Here is a 26,637-nt window from a genome sequence, read left to right as displayed (position 1 = left end):
AACTATCAGACAGAATTAGTAACTCTGCCCCAGTGTATTTTACTTATTGTTTTCCCCAAGGTTCCTCTTTTGTGGTTGTAAGTATCAGACAAAGTCTTTGTTTTACGAAGAAAATCCTGGAATTTCCAGTAAGGAGACTCTCCCCCCCCCCCCTTCCTCCCGCCCCATCATCTCAAGACTCTTTTGACTATATAATCACAATACTCTGTTTAAAATGAATACAATAATACATCATTCACAGATGTGATTGTCCAAGAGCTGGAAATTGCATCTGATTGAAGCCTTGTTGATGCTCATGATGGCACTAGAGGTGGATGTTGAGGGTCCTTGGCCTCAAGGTGATTGTCCTTCTCCACAGAAACCCAATGAGACATCAATAACTTAGACATTTACGGCGATCTTCATCTCAGATGTTTTCAGGGAGTAGTATTGTCCTTTCCATCCTGACCAAGTCATGCCCTTTGCATACTGGCTGGTTTTTCCCTTTAGATATAGTCCATTTAGGTTGGCGCTGTGACAGTCCTTGTACCAAGAGGCTCCTTGAAAATTGATGGCACAGTTACCTGAATATGTGTCTCTGTCATTGTCACTGGTGGAAAAATTCATCTCATTCTGACTTCTCAGTGAATCTCCTGTTGAGTTTATAATAGACAAGAGAGTTAAGAAGATTTTATCACCCAGAGTCTCAATGATCAACTCTAAAATCTTGGGCTTAATAGTTTCTGTCTCTTATGTACTATCTTCCAGCATTGGAGAAGACTTTGTCCCTTTCCACAACCACTTCCTGAAAGGAATCCTGGACACAGGAGAGACCACCAAGTAATGCCACACTTACAGAGAGCAGAGCAACCTGGTGGCATAGTGTAAGCACTGGAAACCATGGTGGGCTAACTGGGTGGAAGCTCACAGGACCAAATGGGTTAGTAAAGTAGGGGCAGCAAGAACCTGTAATTCTGGGGTAAAGGAATAGACAGCAGAAAGAGTATGCTACTTAGGAAGTATAGGAGAAGCCTCCATTTTCATTGGGGTCCAAAGCAGAGGAACAATTAATCCCAAGGGCCCTGAAACTTCCTGAAAATGGGGTCACTTACCAATTGGTTTGTTGGGGTCACCGTTTTTAAATGTTCCAATGTGCAGCTTGTACCCGTCCTCCTCTGGATCAATGGCGAACTGTGACAGAGAGAAGGTATCATAGGTCCCGTATCTAGTATCATTCTCAAAATCTCCTAGGTCAACACGAAGACAATACGACCTCTTCTGGGTGAGTAGGTAAATGTTCTGCAAACCTGGAAACAATAAGCAGGAGAGATTGGGCTGAATTCCACTCTTAATGTACATAGTACAAGATTATATGGGATGATGAAGCATATTGTTACCCAGCCAGTATTCTCCGTTTGCCTTCCCAAACCCGTTCTTGTATTCTTTCCAGCCACGGTAGAAGTCCACACTACCATCAAACCTCTTCTGAAACACCTGGAGAAGAAGATATGACAATAAGGGCACGTTCGGGAGTCTCAGAAAGTTAGGAGTAGACGTAAAGGGACAACAGAAGACCAAGGACTACTTATTGAGATTGTTTTTCTATTTTAGGGGAATTATCTGTTAGTACCCACCGTCCAGGGTCCTCCAGCGCTGCTCATGTCACAATAAACAGGTACCGGAGGAGCGTTCGCACCACCAGGATATATCAGGTACACACCGTCCGAGGTCAGACCCTGGGCAGCCATATCCGAGCAGTCGTGAGGGTGACAGGTATCTATGCAGCAGACGACTAGGAGGAGAGGACACAGGAGGAGGTCAGAGGGCTCCTTAGAATAGCTGCATCTGGAGATACTCTCATCTTGGTTATTCATCTATAAAAATGTCCCTTAATACATAACTCCAGTTATCTGGATGAAAGCTTCTGGAGGTCTAACATGATCACTCATGGATTATACCAAAGGAGACAACCCCGGTGTATGAACATGAGGTTCTCACAGTCCCACCTCTAGTAATAATAATAATCTTTATTTATATAGCGCCAACATATTTTGCAGCGCTTTACCTGTTAATTCCAGTATATAAATTGAGTGAAAAAAATCTATAATTTCTGCAAACAAAATGTTGAACTCACCATTAGCCTGGTTGAGGGGCGCAGAGGACACGGGACCGATCAGCAGCAGGAAGAGGGTGAAATTCAGCGACAGCTTCTAATTAGAGGAGAATTATGTGCATTTTAATACAGGTAACATATGGCCGAAAACTGATCTGTGAAGAATTATGTCGGATATTATTTTTCGAGCCTCATTCAGTGGTATCTCAGCTCATGTTTATCTCATATCCCAGCAATGAAGGTTCCACCAGGGTAACATTATAAGACCCCCTCCTCTCCTCTGCACTGCTCCGCACTTACCTTCATGTTCGCAGATACCTGCAGACTGGAGAAAGTGTTCAGGTCTCTGCTCTATAAAGGACTAGGTCAGACATCATCACACATGGACCTGGTCCAATATTAACTCCACTTCCTGGTAAATAAGAGTCAAGGCCAAGGACAAATGCATCTTACAAACCTGCCAGGAACAGACAGAACAATAGACAGAGGGCAGAAATGTGTCCTTACAGGAAAAATGCCCCATCTTATCTGTTAGGGCACTTTCACACTAGTGTTATTCTTTTCCGGTATTGAGTTCCGTCCTAGGGGCTCAATACCGGGAAAAAACGCATCAGTTTGGTCCTAATGCATTCGGAATGGAAAGCAATCCGTTCAGTATGCATCAGGATGTCTTCCCTTCCGTCCCTTTTACGGTATTTGGCCAGAGGAAGCAGCATGCTGTAGTATTTTCTCAGGCCAGAATTCCGGAACACTTGCCGGATTTGGCATTAATTTCCATTGAAATGTATTAATGCCAAATCTGGTACCAAGTGTTCCGGAAATTGCCGCATTGACAGATCCGGTTTTGCGGTCTGCTCATGCGCAGACCTTTAAAAATGTGAAAAAAATAAATACCGGATCGTTTTTTCCGGCTGACACCGGATAGACGGATCTGGTATTTCAATGCATTTGTCAGACGGATCCGGAAACAAATGTTATCCATTTGCATATGGTTTCTGGATCCGGCAGGCAGTTCCAGCAACGGATCTGCCTGCCGGAATCCAACAACGCTAGTGTGCAAGTACCCTTAGTTTTCCAACTAATAAATATCACTGAAGTGACTTCCATAGCTTCACTATCCTCCAGAAATCCCAGCATGCACGAGAATGAGGGATGAGGCACAGACTTCCAGGATATAGCTCTGCGATGGAGGAGCTTCACAGAGAATGTCCACTGAGCTCTGAACCTGCAGCTACACAAGCAACGTATGAAAGAAAGCAGATCCTGACTATAACAACATAATGACTCTAGAACAGGCATCCTCAAACTGCGGCCATCCAGCTGTTGCAAAACTATAACTCCCAGCATGCCCGAACAGCCTACAGGTATCAGCCTACAGCAGGGCATTGTGGGAGTTGTAGTTTTACAACAGCTGGAGGGCCGCAGTTTGAGGATGCCTGCTCTAGAACCTCTCACAGATCCAGAAACGATTTCCCTCATAATAATATGGCCACCTTTAGAGTGAAGCTGTCTCAAGATCAGCAGATGGATGCAGGTCTGGCTCCTTTAATCCCTGGACTCAGCTGCTAAAGTTGGAGAAGCTCTTTCTGGTCGTTCATGTTCCATTTCCTCGTGCCCATTAAAAGCAATAATACAATATTTGGTCGTATCAAGACCACTAGTGGGGGAACTGCTCTGTGCATCTATGCAGTGGCTTCATTTTGGCTCATAGAGGGGCTTATGATCAGGGATTCCTGTCTGTGACACCCATATACCCTAACAGGACATATCGACTGCTAATTTACCACCATCGATGTGGTCTCCTGAAGACGAGGACCTTCACCATTGGCCTCATCATAAAGGATCTATCGTAGACAGATGTGAGATGTTATAAGTGGACGAGTATTGGGTAAAAGGTCTTGTGTTTGTGTATTAATTACTTGGAGATAATTGATTAATCGTCAGTGTATATCTTATTCTGAACATGAGCCACGATGCACAAGCATGCCCATGACATAGACCAGAGACACACGACTATAGTGGAGGCGTCCATAGGTGTTCATCTGGTCTCGCAGTGTCTTACATTGTCCAAACTCTACAGATCTGTGTTTTGTTCTCTATATTTGTTTGGTCAGATCTGAGAACCCGGAACGATAAATCACCATCTAGAATGGAGGGATTACATGAGACAGGGTCTAATAATGCTTTATTAAGTAATCACAGCTCCCTCATGATGCTACATTGTTACAAACCTAATACCATCAGGACTAATAACACAGTAATCTGGTCCGCTCATATGTTATGCAGGGGGATTGTCGTCACAGTTGCTGTTTGCTGCTTTCTCTAGATGTTGGGGAAATCTTCATCTCAGTCCTCTTCAGGGAATAGTAAGCCCCTTTCCATGTGGCCCATACAACACCGGTGGCATACTCCGTGGTGACACCATTTTGATATTTCCCATTAAGATTGGCCCCATGACATTTGTTCTACCAGAAAGCTCCATGATACATCACTGCACAGTTACCGACATACATGTCTCTATCGTGGTCATGGGTCGAAAATTTTAACTGGTTATGGCCTAGTATAGAATTTCCTGTGAATGACAATGCAAAACCAATCACGTACAATAAACCAACCTGCCAACCCAGACATACAACCATATTCTTCAGTTATGGAACATGAACCTGAAACGGGTCACATCCACTTCCCGAATGTGTCCCCTGAATAGATCTACCAGTCTTCTGTAGAATTCAGTCTCTTTAATTGCCCCCCCCCCCAATAAAAAAAAAAAGAAACTAAACAAAAAAAAACTCAGAAATAGAATCATCAGAATAGATCCCCTCTTCTATCCTTAGTCGATTTCAGAATTTGGCTAAACCTTTACATTTCTTGATTCTTGCTCGTTTTACAAACCTTTGCCTCATCTCATTGATTCCTTCTAGTTGTTAAAAAGGAAGCCAGAAACTTTTGAAAGTTGTACAGGGTGGCCTAAAAGTATGGAGACAGCTGAATAAATGGAAAACGGTGGTTGGGAATGCCATCCTGTGTGTGGCATGTGTCTATGGGGAAGGGGGCTGAGCTGTGAGGGGCGCTGCCCAATGCAATGGCCATTTTGAAAGCTATCATTTTGGAACCAAGTTGATATTTTCAAATCAGAAGGGATCCTGTGACATATGTGATGAACCTTTGTCCCTGCCAAATTTATTTCCACTTTTCACAGACACAGATCTTTCTGAGAAATTTAGACGTGAGGAGAGGACAGAAATTGTGCTGACCTCCAGGGAGCGCAGTACCCGAGTCATTGCAGTGGATTTCAAAACTCGACACCCTAACAGACCACTCATGGCACAGTTGGCAAACTGCTTGTCAAGTTTCTGCATCATCTCAATGAGGAGATCAGTTTTGAATTTAGGAAATGGACGTCAAAGCAATTGCAATGGGACCCACATTTCAAAGAGATGGTACGAATCAGGGATGAGGCAAATTTCTAAGTGAACGGGGAGGTGAACAATCAAAATCTTTGATACTAATCCAAGACAAATCCTCACTGGACAGATCCCTTCAAGATGGTTGACACACGGAACGTCATGGTGTGGTGTGTGGAGGACGAATATAGTAGGCCCATTTTTCATCAACAACAACTTTACTGCCGCCAAGTATCTGCAATTGTTACGTGATAAGGTGTTTCCATCACCATGCAACCAAGATGGCAAGAAGACTCCAGCAGGATTGCACCCTCCCCCCTCCACACCATGGACGTGATGTCTCAGAGTTTTTCCAGGAAGGGATCGGATGTTGTGTCCTTGTGGAGTGGCCCCTGCACTCACCAGATCTCACCCCCTTGGGCTTCTGCCTGTGGGATGATGTCAAGATCAGGGTTTATGGGAGTCAAAATCCAGAGTTTGGTGCACATGGAACAGCAGATCCTGGTCGGCTGTGCAAGTGTTTCTACTGAAGTGTTGCTCTCAGTGCATTATTGTTGTGTTCCATGTCACTGGAAAATTGTTAATAACTTTAGCAGAATAAAGAAGAACATTTAAGCACAGATTTGGGTTCCTCATCAGATACATATGTCATATGCACCCCTTTGCATTTGAAAATATCGACTTGGTCCCAAGATAACAGTTTTAAAAATGGCCTCCATGTTGGACATCACCAGTTGGTCCCCATTCCCCTAGCAACATGCCACACACAGGATGATGTTCTCAACGACTGTTTTCCATTTACAACTGACCTAAAATATAAACACAACACTTTCGGTTTTGCTCCCATTTTGCTTGAGCTGATCTCAAAGATCTGAAACATTTTCAACATACACAAAAGACCCATTACTCTCAAATATTGTTTGCAAATCTGTCTAAATCTGTGTAGTGAGAACTTCTCCTTTGCTGAGATAATCCATCCCACCTCACAGGTGTGGCATATCAAGGTGCTGATTAGACAGCATGAATATTGCACAAGTGGGCCTTAGACTGCCCACAATAAAAGGCCACTCTGAAATGTGCAGTTTGATCACACAGCTCAATGCCACAGATGTTGCAACGTTTGAGGGAGCGTGCAGTCGGCATGCTGACTGCAGGAATGTCTACCAGAGCTGTTGTCCGTGCAATGAATGTTCATTTCTCTACCATAAGCCGCCTCCAAAGGCGTTTCAGAGAATATGGCAGTACATCCAACCGGCCTCACAACCGCAGACCACATGTAATCACACCAGCCCAGGACCTCCACATCCAGCATGTTCACCTCCATGGTGGTCTGAGACCAGCCACCCGGACAGCTGCAGCAACAATCGGTTTGCATAACCAAAGAATTTCTGCACAAACTGTCAGAAACCGTCTCGGGGAAGCTCATCTGCACGCTCGTCGTCCTCATCGGGGTCTGGTCCTGACTGCAGTTCGTTGTCGTGGACCTGACTGCAGTTCGTTTGCCGACTTTAGTGGGCAAATGCGCACATTTGAAGGCGTCTGGCACGTTGGAGAGGCGTTCTTGTCCACGGATGAGTCTCGGTTTTCACTGTTCAGGGCAGATGGCAGACAGCGTGTGTGGAGTCGTGTGGGTGAGCGCTTTGCTGACGTCAACGTTGTGGATAGAGTGGCCCATGGTGGCGGTGGGGTTATGTTATGGGCAGGCGTATGTTATAGACAATGAACACAGGTGCATTTTATTGATGCCATTTTGAATGCACAGAGACACCGTGAGGAGATCCTGGGGCCCATTGTTGTGCCGTTCATCCACGACCATCACCTCATGTTGCAGCATGATAATGCACAGCCCCATATTGCAAGGATCTGTACACAATTCCTGGAAGCTGAAAACATCCCAGTTCTTGCATGGCCAGCATACTCACCGGACATGTCACCCACTGAGCATGTTTGGGACGCTCTGGATCGGCGTATACGACAGCGCGTTCCAGTTCCTGCCAATATTCTGCAACTTCGCAGCTATTGAAGAGGAGTGGACCAACATTCCACAGGCCACAATCAACAACCTGATCAACTCTATGCGATGGAGATGTGTTGCACTGCGTGAGGAAAATGGTGGCCACACCAGATACTGACTGGTTTTCTGCCCCCCCCACTTCCCCCCCAATAAGGCAAAACTGTGCACATTTCAGAGTGGCCTTTTATTGTGGGCAGTCTAAGGCACACCTGTGCAATATCCATGCTGTCTAATCAGCACCTTGATATGCCACACCTGTGAGGTGGGATGGATTATCTCAGCAAAGGAGAAGTCCTCACTAACACGGATTTAGACAGATTTGTGGACAATATTTGAGAGTAATGGGTCTTCTGTGTCTGTAGAAAATGTTTCAGATCTTTGAGTTCAGCTCATGCAAAATGGGAGCAAAACCGAAAGTGTTGTGTTTATATTTTTGCTCAGTGTATTTAGGTGTCTCCATACTTTTGGGCCACTCTGTATATATATTTATATACTTATCATACACTGCTCAAAAAAATAAAGGGAACACAAAAATAACACATCCTAGATCTGAGTTAATTAAATATTCTTCTGAAATACTTTGTTCTTTACATAGTTGAATGTGCTGACAACAAAATCACACAAAAATAAAAAAATGGAAATCAAATTTTTCAACCCATGGAGGTCTGGATTTGGAGTCACACTAAAAATTTAAGTGGAAAAACACACTACAGGCTGATCCAACTTTGATGTAATGTTCTTAAAACAAGTCAAAATGAGGCTCAGTAGTGTGTGTGGCCTCCACGTGCCTGTATAACCTCCCTACAACGCCTGTGCATGCTCCTAATGAGGTGGCGGACGGTCTGCTGAGGGATCTCCTCCCAGACCTGGACAAAAGCATCTGCCAACTCCTGGACAGTCTGTGGTGCAACGTGACGTTGGTGGATAGAGCGAGACATGATGTCCCAGATGTGCTCAATTGGATTCAGGTCTGGGGAACGGGCGGGCCAGTCCATAGCATCAATGCCTTCGTCTTGCAGGAACTGCTGACACACTCCAGCCACATGAGGTCTAGCATTGTCTTGCATTAGGAGGAACCCAGGGCCAACCGCACCAGCATATGGTCCCACAAGGGGTCTGAGGATCTCATCTCGGTACCTAATGGCAGTCAGGCTACCTCTGGCGAGCACATGGAGGGCTGTGCGGCCCTCCAAAGAAATGCCACCCCACACCATTACTGACCCAATGCCAAACCGGTCCTGCTGGAGGATATTGCAGGCAGCAGAACATTCTCCACGGGGTCTCAAGACTCTGTCCCGTCTGTCACATGTGCTCAGTGTGAACCTGCTTTCATCTGTGAAGAGCACAGGGCGCCAGTGGCGAATTTGCCAATCTTGGTGTTCTCTGGCAAATGCCAAACGTCCTGCACGGTGTTGGGTTGTAAGCACAACCCCCACCTGTGGACGTCGGGCCCTCATATCACCCTCATGGAGTCTGTTTCTGACCGTTTGAGCAGACACATGCACATTTGTGGCCTGCTGGAGGTCATTTTGCAGGGCTCTGGCAGTGCTCCTCCTGTTCCTCCTTGCACAAAGGCGGAGGTAGCGGTCCTGCTGCTAGGTTGTTGCCCTCCTACGGCCTCCTCCACGTCTCCTGATGTACTGGCCTGTCTCCTGGTAGTGCCTCCATGCTCTGGACACTACGCTGACAGACACAGCAAACCTTCTTGCCACAGCTCGCATTGATGTGCCATCCTGGATAAGCTGCACTACCTGAGCCACTTGTGTGGGTTGTAGACTCCGTCTCATGCTACCACTAGAGTGAAAGCACCGCCAGCATTCAAAAGTGACCAAAACATCAACCAGGAAGCATAGGAACTGAGAAGTGGTCTGTAGTCACCACCTGCAGAACCACTCCTTTATTGGGGGTGTCTTGATAATTGCCTATAATTTCCACCTGTTGTCTATCCCATTTGCACAACAGCATGTGAAATTGATTGTCACTCAGTGTTGCTTCCTAAGTGGACAGTTTGATTTCACAGAAGTGTGATTACATTGTGTTGTTTAAGTGTTCCCTTTATTTTTTTGAGCAGTGTATATTTCCGCCAAATTTGCACAAAGCAGAGTAATTTCTGGAACCCAAGATCTTGTTTTAGACAAAGACTTGATTAATGAGACAGAAGAGTGGAAGGAGGACATTTCAGATCATGATGCCTATTGATTTAATCTTTTCTCCATATTTATTTGAAGGGAGTAGGATCTATTCTTCTTGTACAGTTTGGGTATAAGTGTCCCAAAGTAGTAGCTACAACAACTGGTTATGGAGACCAGATATCCATAAACAATATCATTCATAAAATAGAAAAATATGTAAAAAAATATGTTAAAAAATTAAAGATATATCAGATAGTCTCATGAAATCCCCCTCTTCTTCACTTAACAGCCCGTCTTGTTGGATCTCCTTCCTTAAATCCATCGATATGCAGTTTGTACCCGTCCTCATCAGGGTTGACTGCTAGAGGTGAGAGGGAGAAGGAGTCATAAGTCACGTGGCGAGTGTCGTTCTCAAAGTCCTCCAGGTCGATGCGCAGACGATACGACTTCTTCTGGGTCAGGAGGAAAATGTTCTGCAAACCTGAATACATGAATGTACAGAAGTGTATGTTTTAATGATAACCCAACAACTGCTGGTAAATAAGTTCTTCGAATATAGAGTAAATCCAATGTATAAGTTGCCATTAATGAGTAGTGACACAATTACCCAGCCAGTATTCTCCAGACGCTAGTCCAAAGCCAGACTTATAGTCTTCCCAACCCCGATAGAAGTCCACGCCACCATCAAACCTCTTCTGAAAAACCTGGAAGGAGAGGAACAGTCTGGAGGTGTTCATTCACAGTTATATGTAGTAGACCCTGGGATGAAGGAGACTGATTGGATCCCTTTATGAATGGTTAGATGGAAGATGCCTACATAAGGTCCACATGTGTTTTCCGTGGAGAATATATGAGATGTTGATCACATTTTGGCAGCAGGAAAACACTGAATGGGGCTGACCAACAATGAGTAGACCATTGACTAATGAGGTCTTAAAGGGGATGTCTCAGGGCAGGGGGCTAATACGTTGTTACAGGCATGAGATATGTGTACAAAGATTCAGCCCCTTTATAGGATCATCTAGATTTATAGTATATCATAAAAATGCCAGATTCTAAGGATTACAAAAAATTATTCGTCTTTATCGTGAGATCGTTTAGATCATTACTGATCTATGATCGGTTTAGGAAGTATATGTGCAGGAATTATCTGTTAGTACCCACCGTCCAGGGTCCTCCAGTGCTGCTCATGTCACAGTACACAGGTACCGGAGGAGCGTTCACACCACCAGGATATATCAGGTACACACCGTCCGAGGTCAGACCCTGGGCAGCCATATCCGAGCAGTCGTGAGGGTGACAGGTATCTATGCAGCTGACGACTAGGAGGAGAGGACACAGGAGGAGGTCAGAGGGCTCCTTAGAATAGCTGCATCTGGAGATACTCTTTATCTTGGTTATTCATCTATAAAAATGTCCCTTAATACATAACTCCAGTTATCTGGATGAAAGCTTCTGGAGGTCTAACATGATCACTCATGGATTATACCAAAGGAGACAACCCCGGTGTATGAACATGAGGTTCTCACAGCCCCACCTCTAGTAATAATAATAATCTTTATTTATATAGCGCCAACATATTCTGCAGCGCTTTACCTGTTAATTCTAGTAATACATTGACAGTATATAAATTGAGTGAAAAAAATCTATAATTTCTGCAAACAAAATGTTTCTCAGGACATCTCTAACTTCGTAAATCTTATATTGGATGAAAGTAATGACATCAGGGTGTCTTCAGTTAGAGCAGCCATGTTGAACTCACCATTAGCCTGGTTGAGGGGCTCAGAGGACACATGACCAATCAGCAGCAGGAAGAGGGTGAAATTCAGCGACAGCTTCTAATTTGAGGAGAATTATGTGCATTTTATTACAGGTAACATATGGCCGATAACTGAACAGATCTGTGAAGAATTATGTCGGATATTATTTTTCGAGCCTCATTCAGTGGTATCTCAGCTCATGTTTAACTCATATCCCAGCAATGAAGGTTCCACCAAGGTAAGACCTGCTCCTCTCCTCCACAGTGCTCCGCTCTTACCTTCATGTTCGCAGATACCTGCAGACTGGAGAAAGTGTTCAGGTGTCTGTTCTATAAAGAACTAGGTCAGACGTCACCACACATTGACTCAATCCCCCACATTTTTTCTTTGTAGTATATATTGGAGGCGTGGCGATCTCCTTGGAGTCATGCACACCTGACCAGTTAATCTGTCCTGGAGGCTGGTTTTAAAGTCAGTATAAAACTGAGTCTGCTTATATAGAACCTACCAGTAGCCATTTGGCTCCAGGAGAAGTATATGGTGGGCTCAGCGTGCATGTTGGTACTTGCATCCCTGGATCCGATGAAAGCTGTAATGGCACCGGACGGGATTAAAAGCAGAGTGTGCTTGGCGTGCATGCTGTACCTGCGCTCCCTGGACTTTGTGTGCTGTCATGGCCCATAAACAGGTAGGAACTAGTGTTAGGGACATAGAGGCGACCTTGACGTGGTGAGTGGCTTATTACGCTTTGGCCAAAATATACACCAATGCCTCATCCAGCATGGAGGCAGGGCAGAATGCTGGATGCAGAGTGCGATCACATTTGTATTTTGCATCATCACACATGGACCCGGTCCAATATTAACTCCACTTCCTGGTAAATAAGAGTCAAGGCCAAGGACAAATACATCTTACAAACCTGCCAGGAACAGACAGAACAATAGACAGAGGGCAGAAATGTGTCCTTACAGGAAAAATGCCCCATCTCATCTGTAAAGGTACTTTCCCACTAGCGTTATTCTTTTCCGGTATTGAGTTCCGTCATAGGGGCTCAATACCGGGAAAAACGCATCAGTTTGGTCCTAATGCATTCGGAATGGAAAGCAATCCGTTCAGTATGCATCAGGATGTCTTCCCTTCCGTCCCTTTTACGGTATTTGGCCAGAGGAAGCAGCATGCTGTAGTATTTTCTCCGGCCAGAATTCCGGAACACTTGCCGGATTTGGCATTAATTTCCATTGAAATGTATTAATGTCAAATCTGGTACCAAGTGTTCCGGAAATTGCCGCATTGACGGATCCGGTTTTCCGGTCTCCTCATGCGCAGACCTTTAAAAATGTGAAAATAAATAAATACCGGATCGGTTTTTCCAGATGACACCGGAGAGACAGATCCGGTATTTCAATGCATTTGTCAGACGGATCCGGAAACAAATAATACCCATTTCCATATGGTTTCTGGATCCGGCAGGCAGTTCCAGCAATGGAACTGCCTTGCCGGAATCCAACAACGCTAGTGTGCAAGTACCTTAAGTTTGCCAACTAATATATATCACTGAAGTGACTTCCATAGCTTCACTATCCTCCAGAAATCCCAGCATGCACGAGAATGAGGGATGAGGCACAGACTTACAGGATATAGCGCTGAGGAGGAGGAGAGATGGAGGAGCTTCACAGAGAATATCCACTGAGCTCTGAACCTGCAGCTACACAAGCAACGTTTGAAAGAAAGCAGATCCTGACTATAACAACATAATGACCCTAGAACCTCTCACAGATCCAGAAACTATTTCCCTCATAATAATATGGCCGCCTTTAGAATGAAGCTGTCTCAAGATGAGCAGATGAATGCAGGTCTGGCTCCTCTAATCCCTGGACTCAGCTGCTAAAGTTGGAGAAGCTCTTTCTGGTCGTTCATATTCCATTTCCCTGTGCCTATTAAAATGATTGAGGAATAATATAATATCTGGTCGTATCAAGACCACTAGTGGGGGAACTGCTCTGTGCATCTATGCAGTGGCTTCATTTTGGCTCATAGAGGGGCTTATGATCAGGGATTCCTGTCTGTGACACCCATATACCCTAACAGGACATATCGGCTGCTAATTTACCACCATCGATGTGGTCTCCTGAAGACGAGGACCTTCACCATTGGCCTCATCATAAAGGATCTATCGTAGACAGATGTGAGATGTTATAAGTGGACGAGTATTGGGTAAAAGGTCTTGTGTTTGTGTATTAATTACTTGGAGATAATTGAGTAATCGTCAGTGTATATCTCATTCTGAACATGAGCCAAGATGCACAAGCATGCCCATGACATAGACCAGAGACACACGACTATAGTGGAGGCGTCCATAGGTGTTCATCTGGTCTCGCAGTGTCTTACATTGTCCAAACTCTACAGATCTGTGTTTTGTTCTCTATATTTGTTTGGTCAGATCCGAGAACCCGGAACGATAACTCGCCATCTAGAATGGAGGGATTACATGAGACAGGGTCTAATAATGCTTTATTAAGTAATCACAGCTCCCTCATGATGCTACATTGTTACAAAACCAAATACCATCAGGACTAATAACACAGTAATCTGGTCCGCTCATATGTTATGCGGGGGGATTGTCGTCACAGTTGCTGTTTGCTGCTTTCTCTAGATGTTGGGGAAATCTTCATCTCAGTCCTCTTCAGGGAATAGTAAGCCCCTTTCCATGAGGCCCATACAACACCGGTGGCATACTCCGTGGTCACACCATTTTGATATTTCCCATTAAGATTGGCCCCATGACATTTGTTGTACCAGAAGGCTCCATGATACATCACTGCACAGTTACCGACATACATGTCTCTATCGTGGTCATGGGTTGAAAATTTGAACTGGTTATGGCCTAGTATAGAATTTCCTGTGAATGACAATGCAAAACCAATCACGTACAATAAACCAACCTGCCAACCCAGACATACAACCATATTCTTCAGTTATGGAACATGAACCTGAAACAGGTCACATCCACTTCCTGAATGTGTCTTCTGAATAGATCTAGCAGTGTTCTGTAGAATTCAGTCTCTTCAATTCGCCGCCCCCACCCAATAAAAACAAAAAAACTAAACAAAACAAAATCTGAAATAGAATCATCATAATAGATACCCTCTTCTCTCATTAGTCGATTTCAGAATTTGGCTAAACCTTTACATTTCTTGATTCTTGCTCGTTTTACAAACCTTTGCCTCATCTCATTGATTCCTTCTAGTTGTTAAAAAGGAAGCCAAAAACTTTTGAAAGTTGTACAGGGTGGCCTAAAAGTATGGAGACAGCTGAATAAATGGAAAACGGTGGTTGGGAATGCCATCCTGTGTGTGGCATGTGTCTATGGGGAAGGGGGCTGAGCTGTGAGGGGCGCTGCCCAATGCAATGGCCATTTTGAAAGCTATCATTTTGGACCCAAGTTGATATTTCAAATCAGAAGGGATCCTGTGACATACAGTCAGGTCCATAAATATTGGGACATGGACGCAATTCTAACATTTTTGGCTCTATACACCACCACAATGGATTTGAATGAAACAAACAAGATGTGCTTTACCTGCAGACTGTCAGCTGTAATCTGAGGTATTTACATCCAAATCAGGTGAACGGTGCAGGAATTACAACAGTTTGCATATGTGCCTCCCACTTGTTAAGGGACCAAAAGTAATGGGACAATTGTCTTCTCAGCTGTTCCATGGCCAGGTGTGTGTTATTCCCTCATTATCCCAATTACAATGAGCAGATAAAGGTCCAGAGGTCATTTCCAGTCTGCTATTTGTATTTGGAATCTGTTTCTCTCAACTCTCAAGATGAGATCCAAAGAGCTGTCACTATCAGTGAAGCCATCATTAGGCTGAAAAAAACACAACAAACCCATCAGAGAGATAGCAAAAACATTAGGTGCGGCCAAAACAACTGTTTGGAATATTCTTAAAAAGAAGGAACGCACCGGTGAGCTCAGCAACACCAAAAGACCCGGAAGACCACGGAAAACAACTGTGGTGGATGAGCGAAGAATTCTTTCCCTGGTGAAGAAAACACCCTTCGCAACAGTTGGCCAGATCAAGAACACTCTCCAGGAGGTAGGTGTATGTGTGTCAAAGTCAACAATGAAGAGAAGACTTCACCAGAGTGAATACAGAGGGTTCACCACAAGATGTAAACCATTGGTGAGCCTCAAAAACAGGAAGGCCAGATTAGAGTTTGCCAAACGACATCTAAAAAAGCCTTCACAGTTCTGGAACAACATCCTATGGACAGATGAGACCAAGATCAACTTATACCAGAGTGATGGGAAGAGAAGAGTATGGAACTGCTCATGATCCTAAGCATACCACCTCACCAGTGAAGCGTGAAGAAACCTGTCAGAAACCGTCTCAGGGAAGCTCATCTGCATGCTCGTTGTCCTCATCGGGGTCTGGACCTGACTGCAGTTCATCATAACCGACTTGTGTGGGCAAATGCTCACATTAGATGGCGTCTGGCATGTTGAAGAGGCGTTCCGTTCACGGATGAGTCCCGCTTTTCACTGTCCGGGGCAGATGGCAGACAGTGTGTGTGGCGTTGTGTGGGTGAGCGGTTTGCGGACGTCAACGTTGTTGATGGTGGCGGTGGGGTTATGGTATGGGCAGGCGTATGTTATGGACAACAAACACAGGTGCATGTTATTAAGGGCATTTTGAATGCACAGAGATACCGTGACGAGATCGTGAGGCCCATTGTTGTTTCATTCATCCACGACCATCACCTCATGTTGCAACAGGATAATGCACGGCCCCATAGTGCTGGGATCTGTACACAATTCCTGGAAGTTGAAACCATCCCAGTTCTTGCATGGCCAGCATACTCACCAGACATGTCACCCATTGAGCATGTTTGGGATGCTCTGGATCGGTGTATACGACAGCATGTTCCAGTTCCTGCCAATATTCTGCAACTTCGCACAGCTATTGAAGAGGAGTGGACCAACATTCCACAGGCCACAATCAACAACCTGATCAACTCTATGCCACAGAGATATGTTGCACTGCATGAGGTAAATGATGGCCACACCAGATACTGGCTGGTTTTCCGCCCTGGTCCTGGTTGCCATGGTAAAGTGTAGTGGGGAGCGGGGGCGCTTCAGAGTGACGTCAGGGCGCCCCACGCGCATGGGTGACGTGATCGCATATACACGTCATCCATGCGCATGGGGCTCTCTGACGTCATTCTGGAGCGCCCCGGGAGCCGCACGGACGGTAAGTATACTGCTTCCCCGCTCCCCACTACTACTATGGCAACCAGGACTTTAATAGCGTCCTGGCTGCCATAGTAACACTGAACGCATTTTGAAGACTGATCCGTCTTCAAATGCTTTCAGTTCACTTGCGTTTTTCCGGATCCGGCGTGTAATTCCGGCAAATGGAGTACACGCCGGATCCGGACAACGCAAGTGTGAAAGAGCCCTTAGACAGATTTGTGGACAATATTTGAGAGTAATGGGTCTTTTGTGTCTGTAGAAAATGTTTCAGATCTTTGAGATCAGCTCAAGCAAAATGGGAGCAAAACCGAAAGTGTTGTGTTTATATTTTCGCTCAGTGTATTTAGGTGTCTCCATACTTTTGGGCCACTCTGTATATATATGTATATACTTATCATATATTTCCGCCAAATTTGCACAAAGCAGAGTAATTTCTGGAACCCAAGATCTTGTTTTAGACAAAGACTTGATTAATGAGACAGAAGAGTGGAAGGAGGACATTTCAGATCATGATGCCTATTGATTTAATCTTTTCTCCATATTTATTTGAAGGGAGTAGGATCTATTCTTCTTGTACAGCTTTGGGTATAAGTGTCCCAAAGTAGTAGCTACAACAACTGGTTATGGAGACCAGATATCCATAAACAAGATCATTCATAAAATAGACAAATATGTAAAAAAAATATGTAAAAAAAAGAAAGATATATCAGACAGTCTCATGAAATCCCCCTCTTTTTCACTTACCAGCCCGTCTTGTTGGATCTCCTTCCTTAAATCCATCGATATGCAGTTTGTACCCGTCCTCATCAGGGTTGACTGCTAGAGGTGAGAGGGAGAAGGAGTCATAAGTCACGTGGCGAGTGTCGTTCTCAAAGTCCTCCAGGTCGATGCGCAGACGATACGACTTCTTCTGGGTCAGGAGGAAAATGTTCTGCAAACCTGAATACATGAATGTACAGAAGTGTATGTTTTAGTGATAACCCAACAACTGCTTGTAAATAGGTTCTTCGAATATAGAGAAATCTAATGTATAAGATGCCATTAATGAGTGTTGACACAATTACCCAGCCAGTATTCTCCAGATGCTAGTCCAAAGCCAGACTCATAGTCTTCCCAACCCCGATAGAAGTCCACGCCACCATCAAACCTCTTCTGAAAGACCTGGAAGGAGAGGAACAGTCTGGAGGTGTCCATTCACAGTTATATGTAGTAGACCCTGGGATAAAGGAGACTGATTGGATCCATTTATGAATGGTTAGATGAAAGATGCCTACATAAGGTCCACACATGTTTTTTTGGTGGAGAATATATGAGATGTTGATCACATTTTGGCAGCAGGAAAACACTGGGTGGGGCAGAGCAACAATGAGTAGACCATTGACTAATGAGGTCTTAAAGGGGATGTCTCAGGGCAGGGGGCTAATACGTTGTTACAGGCATGAGATATTTGTACAAAGATTCATGCCAGATTCTAAGGATTACAAAAAATTATTGTCTTTATTGCGAGATCGTTTGGATCATTACTGATCTATGATCGGTTTAGGAAGTATATGTGCAGGAATTTTCTGTTAGTACCCACCGTCCAGGGTCCTCCAGCGCTGCTCATGTCACAGTACACAGGTACCGGAGGAGCGTTCGCACCACCAGGATATATCAGGTACACACCGTCCGAGGTCAGACCCTGGGCAGCCATATCCGAGCAGTCATGAGGGTGACAGGTATCTATGCAGCTGACAACTAGGAGGAGAGGACACAGGAGGAGGTCAGATGGCTCCTTAGAATAGTTGGATGTGGAGATACTCTTTATCTTGGTTTTTCTTCTATAAACCTCTCCTTAATATATCACTTCAGTTACCTGAGGGACCATTTATATATCATTAAATGAAAGCTTCTGAAGATCCACCATGGTCACTTATGGATTATACCAAGTCATTGCTCAAATCTGACAAACCCTGGTATAAGGGCAACCCAATACTTGAATAACAGTAATTTAAATCAAATAGAAAAAAGATCAATGATTTCTGCATCCAAATTGTTTCTCAGGACATCTTTTTAACCTCATTGATCTTGTTGATTTAATTTGGATGAAGGCAATGTCATCAGAGTATCATTAGTCAGAGGTTGTACTCACCATTAGCCTGGTTCAGGGGCGCAGTGGACCCATAACCAATCTGCAGCAGGAAGAGGGCGATATTCAGTGGCAGCTTCTGATTGGATGAGAATTATGTGAATTTTAATACTGATAAGAATTGACCAATAACTGAGCAGATCTGTGAATAATTATGGCAAGTATTCAGCTCCACAGGAAGGTAAGTCACCATGGTCAAACCTCAGCATGGCCTGCAGTGATAGGTCACGGTAAGTTGTTTTTCGAGCCTCATTCAGTGGTATCTGAGCTCATTTTTAGCTCATATACCTGAAAGTTCCACCAGGGTAACATTATAAGACCCGCTCCCCTCCTCCACAGTGCTCCACACTTACCTTCATGTTCGCAGATACCTGCAGACCGGAGAAGATGTTCAGGTCTCTGCTCTATAAAGGATGAGATCAGATGTCATCACACACTATTAACTTTAACGTTAACTTTCTGGTAAATGAAAGTCAAGGCTGACGACAAATAAATTGTCTAGAACTGCCGGGAACAGACCAAGGGTGGAAACACGTTCTTACAGAAGGAATGCTAAATCTCGTTTTTCAACACAACTGTATATCAGGTTTTATCCAGCTTTCCTACAATCCTGAATGGCAGACCTTCCTGCTTAGTCAATGACATAACCTCCTCCCTAATTCTTGCTGATGAGACTCAACTATACACTTCATTCCATGACATCACCTCTCTTGTAACACCAGTGACTGTCTGACTGCTGTCTCTGAATTTTTCAAAACTTTCTCCATCTACTAACCTACCTAAACCTGATATCTCAATTTCAGCACACTTACTGTCTTGGGGTTCTTTGCTTCCCATATTCGATCACTGGCATGCTCATGTCATCTGCAGCACAAGAACATCTCCAGAATCCATCCTTTTCTCACAGTGGAAACAGCCAAGACTCTTGTTGTTTTGATTCATTCTCGTCTTAACTACTGTAACTCATTACTAATCGGTCTCCCTCTCACTAAACTCCCCCCTCTTCAGTCTGTCCTAAATGCTGCAGCCAGGCTTGTCCGTCTCTCCACCCACTACACTGATGCTACTAGCCTGTGCCAGTCACTTCACTGGTTGTCCATCCACCACAGAATACAGTTTAAACATTTCACCCACAAAACAACAGTTCTGCATCCCCTACATCTCCTCCTCATCTCTGTCTACCATCCTACCTATGCTCTCCCCTGTGCTGCACCTCCTACATCTCCCTTATCTCTGTCTACCATCCTACTCGTGCTCTCCGTTGTGCTGCACATCCGTACATCTCCTCCTCATCTCTGTCTACCACCCTACCTATGCTCTCCACAGTGCTGCACCTCCATACATCTCCATTATCTGTCTACCATCCTACTCGTGCTCTCCCCTGTGCTGCACCTCCATACATCTCCTCCTCATCTCTGTTTACCACCCTACCTATTCTCTCCACAGTGCTGCACCTCCAGACATCTCCATTATCTCTGTCTACCATCCTACTCATGCTCTCCCCTGTGCTGCACCTCCATACATCTCCCTTATCTCTGTCTACCATCCTATTCATGCTCTCCCCTGTGCTGCACCTCCATACATCTCCATTATCTCTATCTACCATACCTCCCGTGCTCTCCACAGTGCTGTACCCCCTACATCTCCTCCTCATCTCTGTCTACCACCCTAACTATGCTCTCCACAGTGCTGCACCTCCATATATCTCCATTATCTCTGTCTACCATCCTACTCGTGCTCTCCCCTGTGCTGCACCTCCATACATCTCCTCCTCATCTCTGTTTACCACCCTACCTATTCTCTCCACAGTGCTGCACCTCCAGACATCTCCATTATCTCTGTCTACCATCCTACTCGTGCTCTCCCCTGTGCTGCACCTCCATACATCTCCCTTATCTCTGTCTACCATCCTATTCATGCTCTCCCCTGTGCTGCACCTCCATACATCTCCATTATCTCTATCTACCATACCTCCCGTGCTCTCCACAGTGCTGTACCCCCTACATCTCCTCCTCATCTCTGTCTACCACCCTAACTATGCTCTCCACAGTGCTGCACCTCCATATATCTCCATTATCTCTGTCTACCATCCTACTTGTGCTCTCCCCTGTGTTGCACCTCCATACATCTCCTCCCTTAATCTCTGTCTGCCACCCTACTCAATCTCTGTTCTGACAATGATCTAAGATTAACATCCTTCATAATTCAAACATCTTACTCCCGTCTTCAAGACTGTTCTCTAGCTGCACCTGCTGTCTGGACTGCACTTCCCCAGACAATCAGGTTAATTTCCAACTTCCAAAACTTCAAATTACCTTAAAACACATCTTTTTATGCAGCTTATCATGTTCCCAAAACTCTTCTCCGCCCCATTTCCCCATTCTTCAGAACCGAACACTATCTTCTCACAGTCATCCCCACACTCGATGCACTGGCTCTTGCATCTCCATCTGCACAACTCTGTCTAGTGCAAAGATGGCTGGACCACTTTATAAAACATTTCCTCGTAGATTGTAAACTCTTATGAGCAGAACCCTCACTCCCAATGCCAACCCCCCCACAGCAGCCCCCTCCTCCTGTGCAAACCCCCATTCCTGTGGTTAGTCTAGATTGCTCTGTCAGACCAGGCCCGGCATCTGCTCCATCTGTTTACCACATTTATATACTGTGCGTCATGTTAAAGTCATTGTATAATACTGTTCAGAGGACCCTGACAATAAAGTCTTTCAGTCTTCCTCCTGGATGGGCCCCTATGAGTTTGTGCCCATAGGAGCCGGTTCCCCAGCTTCCCCTATAGCTACACCCCTGCTCACCCCAATTGATTTTAGTCTGTAATTCTGTGATGTCTATTTTGATTTGTACATGTGACCTCTGAATTATAAAGCACTGTGGAACATGGTGGCGTTATAGAAATAATGATTATTATTAATAACTAGGCGGACTTGACGTGTACGAAACTTGGTGACAACCCGTCTGGTAGTCATATTGGCTGCCAACCAGAGAGAGCTAAGAAAACATTGAATTGAATATTCAACAACAAGACATAGCTGTGGCCCACAAAGAGGTCTTACATCTCTGCTCCTCAGGTGACTACTATCAGAGCAGGTCCAGATTACACTGAGAAGGTTATTTATACAGTATATCCATAGCCTCATTACCCTTCAGAAATCACAGCGTCCACTAGAATGAAGAATGAGGCACAGACGCACAGGATATAGCGCCGAGGAGGAGAGATAGAGAAGCTTCACAGAGAATGTCCACTGAGCTCTGAACCTGCGGCTGCACAAGCAGGGTGCGAAAGAAAGCAGATCCTGACTGTAATGACTCCTGGTGTCCTAATACCTCACAAATGTGACACCAGAGGAGCAGTATCTGCCAGGAGACATCTACAAGTGGCTCTCTGTAGAATGGTGCCTGATACATCAGTAGATTCTGTAATAATGAGATCAATGTCTGTTCAGTCTTCGTTAAAGGAAACACGGACTGTCGTAACTTTTACCTATATCAGGTGACATTGCATTCTCTGACAACACTTCCTACAAATTGCCAGAACAAGCGCTGTGCAGACTCTGAACGCACAGGGAATGCTGACAATTTCAGCTCTGAAGTCTGTTTATGCTGGTTAATTCTGGAGATTAGAGGTGGTCCTCAGCTATAAAGTGACCCTGAAAACTTACCTAAGACTTTTATCAGTGCGAGATGTTCACCGCTTCCAGATACATAGATGTATAAATCTACATACTGCCCATGTCCATATGTCACACGGGCACTGAGTTTGCTGAGCTATGCATATTTCTCTTCTGCTTTCCATCCGCTAAATGTTCTGGGTGATGGGACTTCCTATTCTGGGCTGCTGTCCTATGGTGGAATTTGTTTTTTGATACATCAGAGATAATACATGTCAGTGTCTTCTTATACATTATATGTAAATCTAATAAGCTGCAGCCACTCTCCATAGATTCCATATAACGTCTCATGTTTCCATTGCTGTGGTGGGTTACGGTCAAGAGCTGTTCCCAAGAATTCCCTAGTCTTCTGATTTCTGAGTCCTACAAAGTGATTATATGTTAGTATCTAGTGCCCACCTGAAGAGTCCACCCGGTCCCAGGTTACTCTCCTATTTGATATTACTCCTGGGAACTTATACTTACCTGGTCTTGTCATTACTTTTGGATATGATTTTTTGGAGGGATCCCTGGGAGGTGTGGCTTTGTGTGACCATCATAAGGATCCCTCAGAAATCTAGTCTGTCAGTAGTAAAGCAAATAATAGCAAAAGTATGGAAATCCCTATCTTTGAATTTCTCTGCAGCTAAACGTAGGATGTTCTGCTCCAAGAGAAATGCACCTCATTACCCTCTGAAACCCACAACACATTCTTACAGATATGGTCACCCTCTTCCAATGGCATTCTTCCTTAAAGATGTATAGTGCCTTCCCAGGAATCCCTACCACTTTCTTCATCTGCTTTCATTTTCCCAGTATTGTAGTATCAACATCTCCTCCCCTGTAGTCTGCGCCATAATGACTGTAGATGTTGACTCTTCCCTAATCAGTCTGGGCCATAATGACTAAAGATGATGGCTCTTCCTGTAGTCGCAGTTTGAGCCATAATGACTATAGATGATGGCTCTTCCTGTAGTCACTGTCTAGACCATAATGACTGTAGATGATGGCTCTTTCTGTAGTCACTGTCTAGGCCATAATGACTGTAGATGATGGCTCTTTCTGTAGTCACTGTCTAGACCATAATGACTATAGATGATGGCTCTTCCTGTAGTCACAGTCTGGACCATAATGACTATAGATGATGGCTCTTTCTGTAGTCACTGTCTAGACCATAATGACTATAGATGATGGCTCTTCCTGTAGTCATTGTCTGGACCATAATGACTGTAGATGATGGCTCTTCCTGTAGTCACAGTCTAGACCATAATGACTGTAGATGATGGCTCTTTCTGTAGTCACTGTCTAGACCATAATGACTGTAGATGATGGCTCTTCCTGTAGTCACAGTCTGGACCATAATGACTATAGATGATGGCTCTTCCTGTAGTCACTGTCTAGACCATAATGACTGTAGATGATGGCTCTTCCTGTAGTCACAGTCTGGACCATAATGACTATAGATGATGGCTCTTCCTGTAGTCACAGTCTGGACCATAATGCCTATAGATGATGGCTCTTCCTGTAGTCGCAGTCTGGACCATAATGCCTATAGATGATGGCTCTTCCTGTAGTCGCAGTCTGGACCATAATGCCTATAGATGATGGCTCTTCCTGTAGTCACTGTCTAGACCATAATGACTGTAGATGATGGCTCTTCCTGTAGTCACAGTCTGGACCATAATGACTATAGATGATGGCTCTTCCTGTAGTCGCAGTCTGGAACATAATGACTATAGACGATGGCTCTTCCTGTAGTCACTGTCTAGGCCATAATGACTGTAGATGATGGCTCTTCCTGTAGTCACAGTCTGGACCATAATGACTATAGATGATGGCTCTTCCTGTAGTCGCAGTCTGGAACATAATGACTATAGACGATGGCTCTTCCTGTAGTCACTGTCTGGACCATAATGACTGTAGATGATGGCTCTTCCTGTAGTCACTGTCTAGACCATAATGACTATAGATGATGGCTCTTCCTGTAGTCACTGTCTAGGCCATAATGACTGTAGATGATGGCTCTTCCTGTAGTCACAGTCTGGACCATAATGACTATAGATGATGGCTCTTCCTGTAGTCGCAGTCTGGAACATAATGACTATAGACGATGGCTCTTCCTGTAGTCACTGTCTGGACCATAATGACTGTAGATGATGGCTCTTCCTGTAGTCACAGTCTGGACCATAATGACTATAGATGATGGCTCTTCCTGTAGTCACTGTCTAGGCCATAATGACTGTAGATGATGGCTCTTCCTGTAGTCACTGTCTAGACCATAATGACTGTAGATGATGGCTCTTCCTGTAGTCACAGTCTGGACCATAATGACTATAGATGATGGCTCTTCCTGTAGTCACTGTCTAGACCATAATGACTGTAGATGATGGCTCTTCCTGTAGTCACAGTCTGGACCATAATGACTATAGATGATGGCTCTTCCTGTAGTCACTGTCTAGGCCATAATGACTGTAGATGATGGCTCTTCCTGTAGTCACTGTCTAGACCATAATGACTGTAGATGATGGCTCTTCCTGTAGTCACTGTCTAGGCCATAATGACTGTAGATGATGGCTCTTTCGGTAGACATGGTTTGGGCCATAAACACTGTATATATCAACTCTTACCTTGTCACAGTCTGGGCCATAAACACTGTAGACGATGGCTCTTTCTGCAGTCACGGTGTGGGCCATAATGAGTGTAGATGATGGTTTTTCCTCTAGTCACAGTCTTGGCCATAACGACTGTAGATGTCGTCTCCGTGGACATGGTCTGCACCATAACGACCCTAGATGATGGTTCTTTTCCTACTCACAGTCTGGCCCATAACGACTATAGATGATGGTTCTTCTCCTACTCACAGTCTAGGCCATAACGACTGCAGATGTTGGGTGTTGTGAATCTTGCCTGTCTGGTTATTGTAAGACTCTTGCTCTAAGTTATCCATTTTACTACCAGGTAATTAACCCCTCCAACCCAACCAGATGCAATTTCTGCTTTTTAGTACTTGTGTTTTGTAAGTTACAACTTTTTTTCCGTTTGGTTATATACATCATTTTTGCGACTTTCTCTGATGATACATGGGTTTTATTTTTATGTCATTTTACATTAGTTTTTTCTTTATTTTTTATACCTGGGAAAATTGTTTAAAAATAAATAAATAATAATAATCGCTTTTGCACATTGTTTTTAGTATTTTAGGGGGATCTATAGGTGACATTCACCAAGGTCAGGGCTAGAAGCTGTGTTGTGGAGTGTGGTGGGTTTTCTTAATGTATGTTATGTATTTTATTTATTTTATATTACTCTTTGTGCCCCTATGACACCATTCAAGACCCTTGAGGGGCATTGAAGATGACATTTTTTCATGGCTGATTTCTCCTGTACAGGCGGAACGCAGCATCCAGAGCCTCGCGGCAGAGTTCATCTGGGTCTGCTAAGACCTGGAAGCTTGTGCAGACACCTGGCTCCGGAGTTCACATGATCCCTTCATCCAGAGCTGGAGGCACATTACAAACCTAAATGCAGAACACTTCATGTTCATCGGACCTCGTACCCCCTGCAGCCCTCCCGAAATGAACGGAGCAGCCAGTCACACAGCTGTGGAATTCCCATAGAAATGAATGGAGCTGCCGCAACATGTCCCACTGACCTCTCCGTTAATTTCAGGGGGGCAGCAAGGTGTACGGGTCCGCCGTTCTGGTGATTGGTGGGGGGTCCTAGCAGTAGGACCCCCACTAATCTAATAGTTATTCCTTATCCTGTGGACAAGGGATAACTTCAAACAACCGGAGTACCCCTTTAACTGTTTATTAAGATAGTGAGTGTCCCTTTAAGAAGAACACTGGTTTTACACATTCAGGGAACTGATGTGGCAAGAAGAAAGTGAGGAAATCATTGCGACACCGCTGACATTGTAGCTCTGGGAGGTGGGGAGGGCACCGCAGAATACACAGCACCTTCCGGCTCACATTACAGAGTAGGTTCACTATATGTATTGTATCGTACCGATATCTTACACTCATAAACTTCACCCATCTGGACTGGGAATTAACACATTGTGCATGCGCCATATTGACGGTCTGAAGAGTGTACTGCTGATGGGTGCAGCGCATGCGCAGTACTTCTATAGTTCCCAGCCCATAGATTTCAGTGGTAATACCAGTGACATCAGTAAAG

General features: G+C 44.6%; 3 protein-coding genes across 7 annotated transcripts; all 3 read right to left on the bottom strand.

Annotated features, from left to right (window-relative positions):
- On the bottom strand, positions 1-22,231 carry LOC121007789 (microfibril-associated glycoprotein 4-like). 2 transcript variants are annotated; one of them, XM_040439998.1, is made up of 7 exons: positions 22,136-22,231; positions 2,393-2,443; positions 2,114-2,189; positions 1,614-1,771; positions 1,377-1,473; positions 1,092-1,286; positions 1-632 (listed from the first exon to the last, which is right to left on the bottom strand). In XM_040439998.1, the coding sequence occupies exons 1-7, from the start codon at positions 22,214-22,216 to the stop codon at positions 382-384; spliced, it is 909 nt and encodes a 302-aa protein (XP_040295932.1). In that variant the 5' UTR covers positions 22,217-22,231; the 3' UTR covers positions 1-381. The 2 variants fall into 2 exon arrangements, with proteins under 2 accessions (XP_040295932.1, XP_040295933.1); XM_040439999.1 differs by having other exon boundaries at positions 2,114-2,177.
- Positions 4,261-11,748, bottom strand: LOC121007793 (microfibril-associated glycoprotein 4-like). Its single transcript, XM_040440001.1, has 6 exons — positions 11,681-11,748; positions 11,405-11,480; positions 10,807-10,964; positions 10,250-10,346; positions 9,929-10,123; positions 4,261-4,664 (listed from the first exon to the last, which is right to left on the bottom strand). The coding sequence occupies exons 1-6, from the start codon at positions 11,684-11,686 to the stop codon at positions 4,558-4,560; spliced, it is 639 nt and encodes a 212-aa protein (XP_040295935.1). The 5' UTR covers positions 11,687-11,748; the 3' UTR covers positions 4,261-4,557.
- Positions 13,929-22,607, bottom strand: LOC121007788 (microfibril-associated glycoprotein 4-like). Of its 4 annotated transcripts, none has more exons than XM_040439997.1 (7): positions 22,471-22,607; positions 19,147-19,197; positions 18,797-18,869; positions 18,245-18,402; positions 17,730-17,826; positions 17,410-17,604; positions 13,929-14,301 (listed from the first exon to the last, which is right to left on the bottom strand). In XM_040439997.1, exons 2-7 carry the CDS (start codon positions 19,150-19,152, stop codon positions 14,027-14,029), a joined length of 804 nt encoding a protein of 267 aa, XP_040295931.1. In that variant the 5' UTR covers positions 19,153-19,197; positions 22,471-22,607; the 3' UTR covers positions 13,929-14,026. The 4 variants fall into 4 exon arrangements, with proteins under 4 accessions (XP_040295931.1, XP_040295930.1, XP_040295929.1 ...); XM_040439996.1 differs by having other exon boundaries at positions 18,797-18,872; positions 22,471-22,599; XM_040439995.1 differs by lacking the exon at positions 22,471-22,607 and adding an exon at positions 21,109-21,274.
- Positions 22,608-26,637: the final 4,030 nt, after the last annotated feature.

This window comes from Bufo bufo, chromosome 7, assembly GCF_905171765.1.
Source record: "Bufo bufo chromosome 7, aBufBuf1.1, whole genome shotgun sequence".
NCBI classification, from domain to species: domain Eukaryota; kingdom Metazoa; phylum Chordata; class Amphibia; order Anura; family Bufonidae; genus Bufo; species Bufo bufo.
This window is presented reverse-complemented; position numbering and strand designations above follow the sequence as displayed.